Raw genomic sequence first — 17,417 nt, forward strand, 5'->3', positions numbered from 1 at the left:
ACCATCCATTTAAAACAATATAAGCAATATTTAACCATATCACACTCAAGTGGAGATGATGGAGTACATCAAGCACATGAAATGATCTGTATATTTTGTATGCTACATTCAGTGACTAAGAAAGGAAACAGGTGCACACATTAGTGGTAGTAGTACATGGTTGAAACAAGTACCATATGGCAGCAATACATCCACTTTTTATTTGTTGACAACATATTAAGATTTCTACCTCAAGACTGACAACATTTTAATAGGGTATGCGAGCTTGCTTTAAAAAATGCCACGAAACACATATTTTCTCATTCTTTAATTGGAAACCAATATTATGGTAAATCTTACAGGAAACCCCATAGTACTTAATCACAATTACTTTGTAACACATGTTTCACTGATGGGGAATGTATAACAATCTGTATTTAGGAAACACTTTCACATTACAAAAAAAAAAGAAAAAAAAGAAGGGGATAGCTTTAAAATAATCACTCTTTTAAACACTGATTTAAAATCTAAATACCTCAAAAGTGAAAGAAATAGTGTGAGTCCAGGGATGGCATATACAAGGGCACCATCGGCTATATGCTGTGAAGGTTGGGGCATCAGAAGTTGCATCACATTCATTAGATCAAGGAGACATAGTCAGAGTGTTTTTTCTCTTGGAATCCCGTCTTGGAAATGGTACAAAGCTTTTCACCTCTTTGAAACATAACCCTGTGATTAAAACAAAAATACTGAGTCATTCTGCGGTAAAGCATGGTAGTTACTGTACCACTGTTTAAACCGTCCCGAAGTTACACACATTTGTGACTTATATTTGATACTCATGTAAAGGCCCAATACTTTCAAAACATTAATCATATGAGCTTCATACAGTACCAGTCAAAAGTTTGGACACACTATACCATTAGACTTAAAAGAAAGAGATTGTCCCCATCCACTCTTTGTTTTTCTTTACTTACGCTTCCACTCATCCAGGGTCAATGTGGCGTTGTCATGGCTGTCATCATATGGCGCAGGCTCTGGAAAGTCATCCGGGTCTCGTAAGCCGTCAAAGTATGGGTGCTCTAGAGCTAGTTCAGCTGTTGGCCTCACATCTCCATCCAGAACCAGCATCTTTTCCAGCAGGTCAATACCTGAAAATGGTCAGTGGTGCAGAAAAATGCAGCAAATTGGTCAAAGTATGAATAAACAAATGAATTAAAGCAGACTTGAAATGTCAGATAATATATAAAAGATTCTTTATTGATGTTTGCTATATGGAAACCTTTTTGGTAGGTAAAGATTAAATGGTGCTTCAAACAGTCTCATTGTGCAGTTTGTTTTTGTACCAATTTAAAGGGAAATTCTGTACCATTTTCTGTTGTTTCTGTCCATAAACGATTAACGCCTGAATATATGTTATCATTGATGTAGTATGGCCTCCGCTAATGATCTAACACATTCTCATAAGCAAAGAATTTTAGATTTGTTTATACATATGTTGGGTAAGCCGGGAGGGCAGTGCCGTGACGTTCTGTCATCTTGAAACTACAGCTGCTGGCAAGGGACAAATAGCACCAACACGAGCCAGCGCACAGTGATTGGGATGCAGGAGGAGAAGATAAACGAGAGGCTTACTAACCCAGCAAGTTGGAAAATCTGTTCAGTTGTTTTTTTACCATCACCAAGAAAGCGAAAGAGGCAACTTAAAAGGCCTCGTGACCAGATAATACAAAAAAGGAGGATCAACATCAGGCTAACCATCCCTAGGTGGAACGAGCTCAAGAAGGAGAAAGATTTTAGAAGGGATCCTGAAGTTGACAGCTTTCTCCTCGACAAGTCAATATTACTGCCTAAATGAGCCTAAAGCTAACTTTTTTCATTTGGTTTTGTTAGCGTTACCATGGGCAGCATAACAGTAGATCCTGCTAAAACACACCAACATCACTGGTACAGAAGTGTATGTTTACGTGGTTTCAGTCACTTTCATAGTCATGGTAAAACCCTGGCTTTCAGTTGTGGTAAAGCCAGACAAAAAGCCGATGGGAAGGCTTTATAAGCTGCTATTTACTGTAACAAAAAACGGGGCTGTGTTGAGGCCTCCATTGAGACCAGTTTCCCCATCGAGATCCGTTCCTCTTGTGAGAACCATTCTTCCTTCTAAACGCAGAGGAATGATATCTGACAGCTCGGTGGGATGCAGGTTGCAATATTTATGAAATCACAAACCTCTTCACCTGAGTGAACACTCCGTTAACTAATGGATAATAAGCTTCCATCTGTGTTGTTGAGGCATTTTGAGACACGGCAGCTTACTGAGGCACTAGAATGCACTATATGTTAGAATACAATACAAGATGTATGCTAGAAGGCAGTAATTCCTACACTAAGTCCCTTTAATGTTACAAATTATGACACACACACACACAAGAAGAAGTAATTATACTGTTCAATATGCCAAGGACATAAATGTATCAATTGGGGGAATTTAATCGGTTGCTGACCACCCTGTTACCAGTATTCAGAACAAGACCCCAGCCTGCTGTGGTATAGCAATACCTCAGACAACAGCAGACTATATTAAAAGTAAAAAAACAAAGGTAGTGGCAGGAAAAGATTACAGTTAAACTTACCACTTACACTGGCTCTAGGAAATAATGTTGAGAAGTCTTTTCTGGGATAACAAGGAAGAGCCTTAACATAACTTCTTGCCTGTTTTAGAGACAAAAACAAAAATATGCAGACGTATAATAGAGAAGTGCATTACTTTTCTTTATATATATATACATATATATATATATATGTATATATATATATATATACAAGCCAGATATGAGAAAGGCCGGCTCTGCCACGAGGGCAGTGGAAAGTCTGATTCTGCTTGGGTGCTGTTCTGTCACAGTTCTTACTTCTTCTTCTTTTCTCCTGAAGTCTGGCCCTGTGAGTAGCATGGAAGGAGGAGACGACTGTATAGATGGCGTGATGCCAGACCTCACAATTTGAAGGAAGGGCACACGGGTTGTGGTTAATGTGACAATAAAGCAAGGATTTTTTCAGAGTTATTGTAACTCTACTTCATGCTCCAATGCCACGACCAATAGTGGAGAGTACATCATACAATATGATCTTGGGCAGGCGATGATTGTCCATTAAGGAAACAAGACCTGCCCACTGTAGCTGTGACATAAGCAGCAATGCTTGTGACCCCTGCCTGTTCGAGCACCTCAACACTGGTGGCAAAGACTCTTCAGTGGATGTTGAGGATGGTGCGTAGGCAGCGCTGATGGAACCACTCATGGAGGCGTAGATGGTGACAGTAGGTGACCCATGACTCAGAGCCATACAGGAGGGTGGTCAGTAAAAACGGCTCTGTTCAAACTGATCTTCATCCTTTTCTTCAGATATCTGCTGTTCCAGACTCGTTTGTACAGATGTCCAAATGCACCATTAGCTTTAGCAAGTCTGTTGTCAACCTGTTTTTTAACATTTGCATCTAAAGAGATGATAAGAAAGTGAACTGTTGGGAGCCACTAATCCTTTAATAAATACTCATAGTAAATCTTTGTTTATCTGTTGATTGGTAAATATCTAATTATGCGTAAAGCAATTATGGAACCTTGTCTTGATGTTCTTGTATACTCACATTTAAAAAAAAAACACACAATTAAGGATAATTTATAATTACATTACTCACTAAAAATAGCCACTTAATTTATTACAATTCAATGTTATTTTATTTAAGTTAAAAAAAAAAGAAAAAAAAAAAAAGAACAGGAGTAATTTTTGGGCACTTTACAGACAATGGAAAACAATTTGTCTGGCAATATGACACAAAAAAGCACTCAATAAAATTCTCAATAACAGAAAAAAAAGCCTCTAAGTGCCGTGACTGCTCTTGTGAAGTGATGTCAACTGTTAGCTGCAACAGGGACGTTTTCAGTACAAACGGTTTTTTTAACAGTCCTGATGCATTGCTACTCAACAACAAATGTAAGCATGTGTTCGCAATTATGTAAAATCTGTTGCTCCTCTCAAGTGATTTACATGTGTTCCCCAGGAAATTAATTGTAAAGGATGTCATCTCAAACTAAATCTGAAAACAGAGTGAGGCCATTTGATAACTGTGTTTAACATCAAGCTGAGTTTCTTCCATATTTGTACATTTATGGCACACCCATACTGGAATTAGTCCTACCTCTGGACTGTCCAGCTTCTGGATGAACTCTGGTCCAGGGATTCCAGTCACTTTCATGATCTGAGTCAGCTGGTCCATGTCTGGGAGTAAAAGGGTTACAGTTAAGGATTTTAAAACCCGGTTTAACAATGAAATCTCCACAAAGAAGCTGTAAACACACACGGCTTCTAGAAGTAAAGCCACTTAATAAAACAATGTTTTTTATTTTGCTGATAGGTTTTATAGATCAGTAATGTGGATCAGGTGCAAATTCTAACTAAATTACAGTGAAGCATAAGCAGAATTTGATTCTGCTTCAGGGAATGTTTTGCTTTTCTGCATTTTATTTACAGTAATTGCTTTTTTGTGCTCAATTTGGGGCCAAAATAATATTGTTAATCAAAATTATGATGTGAAGGCAATCAAGAGGCTTTCAATATATTTTATTACTACAAGTGTAGGTTATTTTAAAAACTCAATAGTTGAAAATCATACAGTGTGTTTCCATCTTTGCACAATGAAAATCATGTCACATTACACAGAATTAGAAATGCACAAGCAACTTGAAAAGATACAGTCTTTTCCTTTGAAAAGGGTTTTTCCGTTGATCATTTCTGCCATGATACAGCCCACAGACCAGATGTCCACTACAAGAAACAACAGAGAAACATCTGTGAGAAGCCAAACAGAATACACACCAGTGTTTTAAGTTTAGCCAGGGCAGTAAAAGAGGGGGAAGGCAGCCTTTAACATGTCACAGCTAAGTTTCCCAGAGTCAGCTGAATCTGTTATTCTGATAAGATTGGGGGAATATCTGGTAAATAAGATGTCCCTGTGCAGGGAGTAAACCTGCTTTCTGTGCTACATTCCACTCTGATAAAGTTATTTACAAAATGAAAACCCACCATCTCCAAAAGAAAGATAAATCCTGGGAGAATTGCTCTTATTGTTCTGACAACTCTGTCAGAGTCTCAGCACAATCAGGCTTCTGTCAGATTTTTCTGTGTTAACTGCTAACAGATTAAGGAAAAGAAAAAAAAATCTATTATCAGAATGATATCATTAATGCTCTTTAGGAGCTGCCGACAGGTTTATAAAAGTTGCTGACTCACAAAGTACCAAACAAACTACAAATAAAGTGAGATGTTTTCACATGACAGACATCGAACATCACTGAGAGGCCAACAGCAAGGTAAGAATATGTAACAGCTACTATTGTCTTGCCAGTCTGGGTGTAGTGCATCCAGTTCAGAATGACCTCAGGCGCCCGGTACCAACGGGTCACCACGTAGCCTGTCATCTCTGCATCAGCACTACGAGCCAGCCCAAAGTCCAGGATCTGCATCAGGACCAAAGAGCCTGATCACAATCTGGATCATAAAAACTGCATGTAATAGATGCCTGTTTATGCATTCAAGATGTTTGAAACTGCACATATATATATGTATGTATATATATATATATATATATATATATATATATATATATATATATATATGTATATATATAATGTATATAGCATCATCATTTGCAACGTATTTCTAAATGAACATTTTTATGCTATATTAATAACACATACATCCAAATATTACCTGATTTTGCTGCTGAAGCTTCCCTATTATGTGAGTGCTAAGGTGTTTTTCTAATGTAATCCTTAGATGTACAAACCTTTAGTTCACAGTCCTGGTTAACAGCCAAGTTTCCAGGCTTAAGGTCCTGTTAAAGGAAATGAGTTGAGTAAGGGTTACTTGGTGCACATACTAATTAACAAGAAATTACAGATATTTGACCAAAAACCCTCGTCAGAGCTTGTTTTAAGAATTTAGTTCCCGCTAGCATTACTCAGCTCTTTGTCAAAATGCATAAGCACAGTGGGTTTCTTTTCTTCTGTTTTTTAAATAATTGAACAATGTGACTCAGCTACAAGCCAGTCATTAAAAACACTGCTGCATTTCTGCAAACTAATTCTGTGACACAATGTGTGAAACTGTCAGTGAGTATTAACACCTTAACTGCTTTAAAAATGAACAGAGTAATAGCAGGGTAACACAATTTTCTACACTATAAACACAAAAACAAAGATGGCAAACAAATGCTCACAGTTCACCAGATACTCATTTAGCATACTAAATCAAAATGGTCATTGAAATCATCCAACAGAGTAAACAGAATAAAAAATAACTGTGCATATCAATATTGAACAGATTTATTACCATTAGAAAAAGAAATCTAACTAGAACTAGGACTATTTTTATTAATAACAGTAAAAAATGTGATAGTTTTCTGATAAATATAAGACTGATTAATGAAGAAAGCATTAAACAGCTTAAATCTTTTGAAAGATGTATCTTTTAATTCTCTGGTATTTGATCTCAGAAGTGAGAAAACATGTTATTTTTCAAGAGTGGAAACGTGAATCATTGATGTAAGTCAGTGCAATCTAGTGAGATAATAACTATTTGCATATATATAAAAACCTAATTTCTAACCTAATTAAATATTAGTCTTTTAGAAAACAATTAACTTAAGAGGTTTTATGGTGCTTACATTGATTAAAAATAAAAATAAATAATTTGATATAAGTAGTTTCCACAAGATAATTATGCAGTTTTATAGTCCATATTTTTAATGGTTGTTTACTCGAAATCATAAAAAAAAAAAAAAACTCATAATGTTAGATATAAATTTCCACATCCACACCACGTCCACTAACAAAACTTCTCAGTCTAATTACTACCTTTATTCTGAAAGATCTTTATTGAAATGCTCAGGGGCAATGTGACTTACTATGATGTAAAATTATTGCTGTGGGGCGCCTCTGGTTAAACACTGTAAAACTACTTAATGAAAAATGTGGGTGGTGTTCTCTATCACAAAATCATTCCACTGAGTCTCCACTGATTAAACTTAAAAGTACAGTGTGCAAGAATTAATGACATCTAGTGGTAAAATGGGCATAGAAATTACTGCAAATGACAAACACAGTTGTAAATCGCCAGAGGCCGTAGGAGCCAAAATTCTTCCAGATTTTAACACGTTTTCATCTGCAAGTGGATCCAGTTGTCTCAGGTGCGACAATGACTGCACTACAGGTAACTACTTCAGCATTGTGTACATGTGTATTGTCCTCTATGTGTCTTTTAGGACATTACTAATCCCAAATGGTGCTCTAGCACCTACCAAACAAGGCTGGTTTTGCTGTTTTAAATCTCAGAGGGTTCTCACTTCGTACACAAAGTTGTGGTGGCACAAATATGGCAGCTGCCATGCATTTGGACCTATGACAAGTAGGTATAAATAGCTCATTCTAAGATAATAAAAACATAAACATACTTAGGAAAGTGATTAAATAGCTACCAGTAGATTTTTTTTCACTTTTCTGTCATTGATTTTGTTAAACGCTGCACCTTTAAGTTGTTTGAGAAGGTGACCAGCCCTCTAACTTCAGTGAATTCTTTGCTTCACAAAATGAATCCACAGTGTGCACCTCATTAAGTACATGTACATAACAGTCCCCAAACAATCATGGGAAGGGATAATTAACTTGGCCCTTCATTCCACAGAGCACAAGTCTGATCCTCCGAGTTGGAGTGGGGCTACTTCAACATCTGCACTGTTGTGTAATAACTTTGCTTTTCACAAAATCAGTTCTTATTCACTTATTATTCCTCAGAAATTCAAGTAGTCACCCAAAATTCTGGCATCAAAGAAGATGCATTACATGCAGCAGGCAGTAGAGTTAGCAAGAAAGTCAGATACACAGCTAAATGGCAAAGCTGGCTCGCTACAGGCTAATACATTGTAGTAGACTTATTTATAGTATTGTGGCATTGGGGTAATGCCACCTTCTGCTTCCCTTGAATACACACACTGTGGGATTTCACTGTGCCTACATGTCATGAGCAGTTGTTTGAATAAACTACTGTCATACAACACATACAACAAGCTTCTATGTACATTTAAATTTGTTTTACATGGACATGGCTCTGATTATTTTAGTCCTAAGTTGAGGTTGAATTTTTTCTGTCTCTTTTTAAAATCAGGTGAGCATTCTGGCGAAGGAATGTGTTAGTCTGAGACTTTTACAGGGGATGATCATCTTCTAAAAAAGACAAAACAAAACAAAATAATTTTGTTATTTAAAGATTGAGTTTGGTTGCAAAGATACAGGACCTAGATGTTTGGGGAAGTCTTGGGGAGTAAGTAATAACTGAAACTAAACCAACAGAAATGCTGGCATAACATTATTTTCACTGCTCCACACACATCATTAAGCTTAGTACTGGAGCTGAAGGGTGTGACCTAACATCTCTAGACATGCAGCACTTACATCAAACTCATCTTACCTGTTGGGGCAGCGTTTGAACAATGATTAATTAAATAAACATTCACAAAGTACAGAAAGAAATGCCTGTCTGCAATATACAACATGTTCTGCACCAGGAAGTGTGCATGTGTTACAATTTTTAAAACAAACTGAACATATTTTTTTCAACTCAGTTTAGATGTCACGTTTTCTACGATGACACACTAACTTGTACTTACCCTGTGAATGATTCCTGCCTTATGAATGTACTGCAAAGGAAAAACAGAGCAGGATGGAGACATTTTTATTGCTCAACTAAAATTTATGGCATGCTGTGTGGTTTTAATCAGCCTACATACAAGATTTAATTTGCACATCTGACAACCTAACAATGGAAATTGTGGGGAGTTTCAGCACCCTAAGAACATTATAAGTTAATGCATTTTATTTTTGGGAAGAGCATTAAATGTTTAATACCACCATACTCTATATTAACCCATCCCATTGTTTGAATAGACATGTATTTAACAATATTTTTTTCATGTAATTCTAATTAATACAAAAAGAAAAGTTTTGGAAAAATCTCACCCTCAGTCCACAGAGCATCTGGTAGACCAGAAACTGGACTTTGTCTTCAGAGAGATGACCTCGCACCTTTGACAGGTCCGTATACATGTAAGGCATCACAAGATAGCTGAGAGGCAGAGCAAGACAACAGTAGAGAGGATGAGTTAGATGTCATGCGCATTTCTTCCCATTCATAATGCTGTAATCCATGTCTTTTCATATTTTCAACTAGAAGCACTTCAGAGAGCGCAGAACTCTGCCAAGCCACTGTAATTTTTTTTTAAGCCAATTATTGTGGGCACTAGTTTTTGAGTTAGAAGCTCTAATGGCAAATGATTCCTATCTCCCCATTGGCAGGAGCAAACCTACGTCACCACCCCATGAAAAGCTTGCCAGTGAAAACAAACGGTGCATCAAACCAGCGTCCGTGTCGAAGTGCGCAACTTGTTCTTATAGTTTTAAGTTTTCTCCATTAATTTTTAGAAAATGTACTAGAAAATTATCCATAATGTCATATAGTTATATAGATACCCTCAGTGTCAAGGCTTAAAAAAGAAATGAGGCGAAGCTAGTGGCAGCAGGACTGAACACAAACCCTTATGTCTACCTGCCGTCACATGGTGAAGGAACTGCTTACAAGAAACATTTGGAACTTCACAAAAATCACTAATAAATGTTTGTTATTGTTACTGTAACCAACAATTTCATGGTATCAACCAAAAGAGTTAAACAGCAATATAATTGTTTTACTCACCAGTCACAAAATGATCTGAACAAATAGTTGAGTATTTCAAAGGACTATAGCCACTAGCCTGTTATCACATTTTCCTGAGCTTTTGTGTCTTTGGTAGTTCGAAGAATGATCTCTTGTCTGTGGAATTACTATGTCTATGGCAGCCAACCACAGCACAACTTTTTGGCATTTTTAAATTAAACAAATAAAATCAAATAAAAATCTATGAGTATTGATGCTGAAAATCCACTGGTGTTATGCTTTAGCAACCTCTTGTTTTTCATCGTCAAAAGACCCGGATGCGACAACATTCACCGTTGTTGTCGGATGTGTGCGGCTGCCCTACACCTGTAAAGAATCTGGATCACTCCCCAAAATCTAATCACTTGTTCCTTACTCCAATTTAGAGGTTTCATGAATATTTAATTAAAAACTGTCCATTACTTTTTCAGTTATGTTGTTAACAGACAGCTAACACTGTTGAAAACATAACCTCCACCTTGGCGGAGGTAATGAGAAGCTTAGGGTGTTTGTGTATGATTAGGTAACCTTTAGTACGCAGTAATCACTCTGCTTATTCTAGACTCCTCATGAGCTGCTGCACAAGTCTAAGATGTGTGGTTTGATGTATTCTTCTAGCACACTAAAATAAATAGTAAATCATCACTGTGTTAAATTAAAATAGCCTCTTGTGATATACAACACCAGTCGAAAATTTAGACACACTTTCCTGTTAGATTTAATGGGAAAGTGTGTCCAAACTTTTCACTGGTACTGTATTTCCATTTTAACATTAGAACTTGAAGTATAATTCTATAATATCAAATACAAAGAGTTATTTTGTGAACTTCATGTTGGGTCAGTAAACATCAGGCCTTAGCCTGAGCTGTTGTGGAACCAGCTCCCAGTTACGTTTCGGGAAGCAGACACCCTCTCTACCTTTAGGATTAGACTTAAAACATTAATTTTTGATCAATTATATAGTTAAAAGTTAGGTTGGATAACCCTTAGCCATCCCTTTAGTTATACTGCCATAGGCTTATCCTCCAGGAGGATGTCCCACTTCTCTCCATTTCTCTCTCTTTACTCATTTTTTCTCCATGTACAGTATAAATATATAACATTATTGTTGTCATTAATTTGTGCCTGTCTCATGCTTTCTAGCAGGTATCCCTGGCTTAGGAAAATGGTACTGTCGCCCATTCTCAGGATGGAGGATTGAATCAAAGCAAAGATTCAATGCTATACGTTGATTTTCTTAGCTAGGCGATTAGATTTATGAACTGGCTATGAACATAGTTATTATAAAGTGGACTAATGGGGGCCATGTAATGGATTTGTTTTAAATGGACTATAATTGGACTACAATTATATGGATTGAATTAGATGGAGTCTATAAAACTGCCTTGAGATTACTTTGTAACAGGCACTATACAAATAAAGCTCAATTGAACTGAATTTATTACATGACAATAAAACCAACGCTTGTGGCTACTCTAGACCTAAAAGCAGACACGTGTATATGCTGCAACTGGTCTGAATGGGTTAAATTCACGACTGATTTGTATATTTTTGTCTTTCTATTAAGTGATTTATCTATATCTGTCTGTGGCTGTTAGTCATTGTTTAGACATTAAATCCAGAGAAAGTACAGAGCACTATATCACACAGTCATATCTGAGGTAACAGTGAGCTTCCACTTTGAGAGAATGCTCTTCTAACAGCATGACAATACTTTTCCAGACTCTTCAGCTACTATGGCATCCTGTTATAACATGTCAAACTGAATAATCCAATATAATCCTTCTGACACAAAAAGAATCATAACAACGAGGATGTTCGTCAGACATCAGTTTGTTTACCGAAGCATTTGCAAACTGCATGACTGCAGGTGTGTGCTAAACCTATAGAACTTTTTAAGTGTAAAGCCTTTTCCTTTGCTGGGGGGTTTGGTAATATGTCAAACATACTCACAAGTCTTGGAAATCATCCAAACTGGAGGCAGGTGTAAACACATTCAAAAGTCCTATTACCTATATAGAATAAGAGAGAGAGGAAACAATCCAGAGACATTAGAGCAAACTAGTAAAAACTTTACACAAATAAGAATTTAATTGGTGTTTGATTATTTATTTGTTGTAACAGTGCTTCTTGGCAACAAATCTTATACTGCTGGAATGCTGGTTTGTTTCCTTTTTAAAAGGTGCCATACTGGTAGATGTATTTGTGGGATGAGCAGCAGAGTTGAGTATGTGGGCTGCACCCATGAAAAACTCACCTAATGTTCTTTGCCAATGCCAAATAGCTTATTCTGCTACTGACATGTTATCTATGAGGATAGGGTCTGGTCCCAGAGTATGGAGATATGGGATTGCCACTAGCTGCTGAATCTCATCTCAACATCTTGCTGCATTGACACTGCTTTCAGCCATGACAAGCATTGCTTTCCAAGTGAGGGAGATGCTGCCCCACACCATCACACTGCCTCCACCAAAAGCTTTTACCTACCAAGATGAGAGCGCTCGACCCCACAGAGCGGAGTTTATCCGACACACCTAGAGAATCTGAGAGTGTAGACGATGGAATGGCTGGACCTTAACCCATGGGTGTGCTGTTTGTAACAGAATGACCAACATAACCACATTGGCTGACTTGCGACAAGTACTGGTTGAAGAACGGGGTGCCATCCCAGCTCTGCGTGACCAAGCTTGTAAAGAGCACAGGAACGCGATGGGGGGTGTTTTTGGCTGTGTATGGTACTTATGCATACCACTGAGGCCTCTGTTTGTAAAATGAATAAATTGTTAAATAGCCAATACATCTTGTTTCTAAATAACACCAAACAAGAGTCAATAGCAGAATAAGCTGTTTGGCATTGGCGGAGAAAATTTAGCAAGTTTTTAAATTGGCCTAACCCACATACTCAACTCTCCTTCTCAACCCACAAATGCATTTTTCTTACAAATGTGTCACCATTTTAACATGCTTTCCAACTGTATAAGATTTATTGCAAAGAAGCATTGTTACAACAAAGAAATGATCCACCAAACACAAATTTCCTTGCTTTTTGTGCTTAATTTACCATGATTTACCACTTTCAAAATGAACAATAAATCTATTTAAAGTTAATAAACAAGCTACAGTCTGTTGAAAAAGACTCTGCGATGGACTGGCAACCTGTCCAGGGTGTACCCTGCCTCTCGTCTGCTAATTGCTGGGATAGGCTCCAGCTTCCCTGCAACCCTGAACTGATTAAGAGGTACAAAAATAAATGGATGAATGAATGAATTGGGCTTTAACTACTCACGTTTTCATGTTTCATGTGTTTGAGCAGTCGAAGCTCTCGGTAAGCCCTCTTAGCAAAGATCTCTGACTGGAAGGGCCTGTGAAGCTTCTTGATAGCCACTTTCTCTTTAGTCTTCTCATTTATTACTGAGCTGTGGCAAGAGATGAAATGAGATGCAGCAACAAGTCATCTTATTCCATATGTGCCTTCCTATTCAATCATGATTTCACTCTGATTTTGTTAGAAGCTTTACATGCAGCAACAAAGATGCTGTCAGATAAAGATGCATTAGAATAGACAGGGGGCTAAAACTGAGTGGTAATCTGTTGTTTCTGAGTTTCAACATGTGTTGTTGGGTAACTCTTGATGTGCACACTTGCAGTGATCTGCAGGGCACCAATATGTGGGAGGAAAGGCTTGTTAGACTATTTGGAGGCACATCCACCAACACACATTGTACAAATCACTTGTGTATAGTGCTGTTGACACTGATGTGGATATTTTAGTTGGTTACATGGAGTCATGTAAAAAAGAAAGTACTCTCTTTTAGTTTTAAGTATATACACATCAGAATGCAATAAAAAGTTCCTTACCAGATCTTAAGATAAGATAAATACATCTTCACATGAACAACAAATGACATATTACACATCATAATGTATTTATCAAAAATGTATGCAAGAGGCAGAAACAGTGGAAATTTAAGTAAATTTTAGGGATGCTCCGATCAGGTTTTTTGTTGCCGATTCCGATACCGATCACCCATGAGTGCCGATCACTGCCGATCACCGATCACTGCCGATCACCGATAATCACATGGATTGGCTGTAATTTTCTTAAAAGCACTGCCGACTATTTGATGTGGAAAAGGAACCATAAAATCCCCCTAATTTAGACAATAACATGTACATAGTACAATGCGCTATCTTTCAGTAATCAGTAGTACTATATTTTAACAGACTGAAAACACATAAGGCTCTCATAAGGCTAAATAAGAAAGTAAAACAAAATCTTAATATTGCTAAAAAAAAAAGCCAAGTAAAAGAGGCGTCCTCCACCACTGAGAACGGTTGGTCGTCAAGGCCGATTAACTGAATTATTTTTGTGGTTATTTGCTTGACTGTCACGCTCATACGGACGAGTGTTGGTAACTGTTGGCTGCGTTAGCTGCGCTCTGGCTGCACCAGCGTCTTCCTTTCATTCTGTGCAGTGAGCCTCGAAAATTCAGCGTACTCCGTCAAGTGTTTGTTCTTTAAATGCCGTATTAGATTCGTTTTATTGAAGGATTTTGACGTACTTCCCCCGCGAGGTACTTTTGCGTTGCACGTGTTGCAGGATGCAAACTTTACATCACTCTCACACACAGTGTAAAACTTCCACACGGCAGACATGTTTGCTTTGGATTTGCAACCGCGCGCATGCAAATTGTGGAGGAAAGCGGGAGCTATGACACTGCCCGCAGCGCTTCTGCAGGTTGCAGAGTATGAAATATAGGTGGTCAGATTTTGTGATCGGCAACAAAAGGCATTGATCGGCGAACACCGATCACATACTTTTTTACGGATATCGGCCGATAATGATCGGTGTCCGATCGATCGGAACACCACTAGTAAATTTCATGACTGAGTAGCTTGTGTGGAACCAGTTTAAGCTGTAATAAATATTTTTTGTACTTGACATTCTGTTGACACACACACACACATACTCCAGACCAGTTAAGTGCAAAAACTTATGTTTTATGTAGGTGCTCACACCTGCTGATTATCCATTTCATCAGGTACATATGCTGGTAGCACTGAATTACCCTTTTTATTCCTATGGAAGTAGTCAGGCCGGGCTTTGTTATTCATGAGCTGCTTCTGCATTTTGGCTTTGTTTTGCTTAGATAACTAATGACTTTGTGCGATTTGTTATGTGTTGTTGTTCATTTTAGTTTTTATTTACCTAATGTTAGGATCTAGTAAAGACAATGTACTTTTGTGACTGAAAAAGGTTTGATTTTATTTCACAGTACTGCACACAGCAGCCGATTCATAGTAAACACCTTCAAAATCTGCAGAACATTAAACAACTGACTGCATTTTTGTTCATTATTTGCATTGTCTTCTCGTTTTCCTGTTTTCCACATGAGAGATTAAAGAAGAAATACATTCTGATGACATTATAAAGGTCACCAAGTTCATAAGACGATGCATCTTTTAAAGGTCAGCTAATTTAAGCTTTACAAATCTTAACTCCCACACCATGATGTTTAACACCATGGTGAGTACAGATTTATTCTTATTTTTTACCACTTACCAATCCACACTGATGAAAGCTCTTAGTACAAACAGTCTATGGTTTACCAAAGATTGGCCAGAACTGAATAAACTGTGTGTATTTGTACATCCACCAGATATCAATTAGTATTTGTGCAGTTGTTTTATTTTTCCTTTGAGAAATGTAATAAGAAGCAAAACATGTCATGTGTACATGCAATGACTACACATCACATGCAGTGTTTTTAATATTTGTGCTGATATATCTTCTAGCAAAAGCTCCTAAATATAAAAGTTTTTTTCTGCAAGGGAAAAACAAACTTGACTATGTGGAGATGCAACTTAATTGTACTATTTGACAATCCCAAGGGAAATATTATTAGTTTTCAAATTAATAAAGTGAAACTTTAAAAGAAATTACTGTTTAGACATATAAAAGTTCCATATGCCAATAGGGTTCTTGTTAATATAAAACTGATTTACAATTATACAAGTTGGTTATATATAATTATCACATTTCCTGTGTAATACACATCTCAACGATGTTATTTTACTTATCCCACAAAGCTTTCTTTAAAAGTTATTATTACCTGTACAAACTACCTGATTAAGAATGACTAAAGAGAAAATATGGTGCTCTTTCGCACATTGAAGCAATTTAATATTTAATTTAAGCAAACTAAAATAATATGATCATAATAACATAAGATCAAAGTGTGTATCCCTCTACTGACTTGCATTAGAAAAGCCAAAGGCAACAGCATCAAAACATCATGTTTAGGAAATATGAGACTACTGAGATAGACAATAATTGGTTTTATTAATAACAGCAAAAAATTCATGACTTGTCCAAAGCTTGCAAAGATTTTAAACATAGCTTTTCCAGGTTTTTCAGAACTGTAGATATAAACATACAGCATTAGTATACTTGAATACTGACTTTGTTCACACAGACAGATAGATAATGTACATGGTTACTCAGTAGATATATCAAGTTCCTACTGTGTGTGTGGTTATTAATACTATAGCAGCCCCATCTTCTCTCCTGTACTATCGTACAGTTTAACACACAGGTGTTGTACGTATTACGGAATCTGTGGTCTTCGAGCTAAGCTAAAACATGTCAAAAAAGGATGTGGCAAATATGATAACTAGTTTAAATGAGTGCTCCTGGCTGTGTCATTAGTGTTGACAGCATGTTGGTTTACAGGATATCACCCAGGCCCACCACAGACTGCAAGCAGCCAGTGTGGCTTACGTTGATGAAAGCAGGGCTCGGATAGAACAGCATTTGCACACAGCTCAGTCCCAAACACAACACGCACTCCATGCAGCGTACAGTAAAATCAAGAGTCACTCACCACACCGAGCCGTACGCCCCGGTACCTATCTGTTTAAGCCGCGTATATTTCTCCGGGACTTCCCACACCGTGCTGTTGATTTCCTCACGGGAGAAATGTGCCTGAGCCTCCATGATGCAGAGGAACAGGCGAAGCTACAGAAAACTTCCCCCCTCCCTCCAACTGTTCGCCTGTCACTTGCTCAGAGGGTAAAACACAACACTGTTCAAGTGCGACATGTTACAGCCTACTTCCGGTAAGGGAGTTTTCAAAATATTTTCCGACCGTTAGCTAAAACGGCGGATTTATATAAGTGAAAACCAAACCGTCAACATATTATTGTAAACACTGGCTGTCTGAGACTCGACTTTTCCATTGAATTTAGTTAAACCTCTATTAGTCCTGCTTATAAAACAAACATGCAGCTATAACGTGTAGTCACTTGTAGACCTACAGTGGGAGCAACACTTTAAGTCTGTCATATGTTTAATTTTCATTTTAACATCCCTTTTTCGCTAAATCACATTAAAGTAACTGTAAAAACAATCCGCAAAAACAATCGGGCTTAAAATATTAAAACATATTTTAATCACTATAGTATATAATAAATATATGTATAGTATAAAATAAAAACAAAAAATATAACAATAATAATAATAATGATAATAGTAATAATAATAATAATATATACATATATATAAATAAATATATTTATTTCGAAGGGAAATTCACGCAAATTCCGGTTTCAATCTTATAGAATTTCTGTAGCACCTCTGT

General features: G+C 37.2%; 1 protein-coding gene across 1 annotated transcript; it reads right to left on the reverse strand.

Annotated features, from left to right (window-relative positions):
- Window positions 1–292: 292 nt before the first annotated feature.
- On the reverse strand, window positions 293–16,863 carry mapk13 (mitogen-activated protein kinase 13). Its single transcript, XM_042003555.1, has 12 exons — window positions 16,662–16,863; window positions 13,064–13,193; window positions 11,731–11,789; window positions 9,045–9,150; window positions 8,696–8,725; window positions 5,819–5,866; window positions 5,375–5,489; window positions 4,726–4,797; window positions 4,172–4,251; window positions 2,610–2,688; window positions 957–1,130; window positions 293–708 (listed from the first exon to the last, which is right to left on the reverse strand). The coding sequence occupies exons 1-12, from the start codon at window positions 16,772–16,774 to the stop codon at window positions 623–625; spliced, it is 1,092 nt and encodes a 363-aa protein (XP_041859489.1). The 5' UTR covers window positions 16,775–16,863; the 3' UTR covers window positions 293–622.
- Between the last annotated feature and the right edge of the window lie 554 nt (window positions 16,864–17,417).

The sequence above is a fragment of the Melanotaenia boesemani genome, chromosome 13 (assembly GCF_017639745.1).
Source record: "Melanotaenia boesemani isolate fMelBoe1 chromosome 13, fMelBoe1.pri, whole genome shotgun sequence".
Classification (NCBI taxonomy): domain Eukaryota; kingdom Metazoa; phylum Chordata; class Actinopteri; order Atheriniformes; family Melanotaeniidae; genus Melanotaenia; species Melanotaenia boesemani.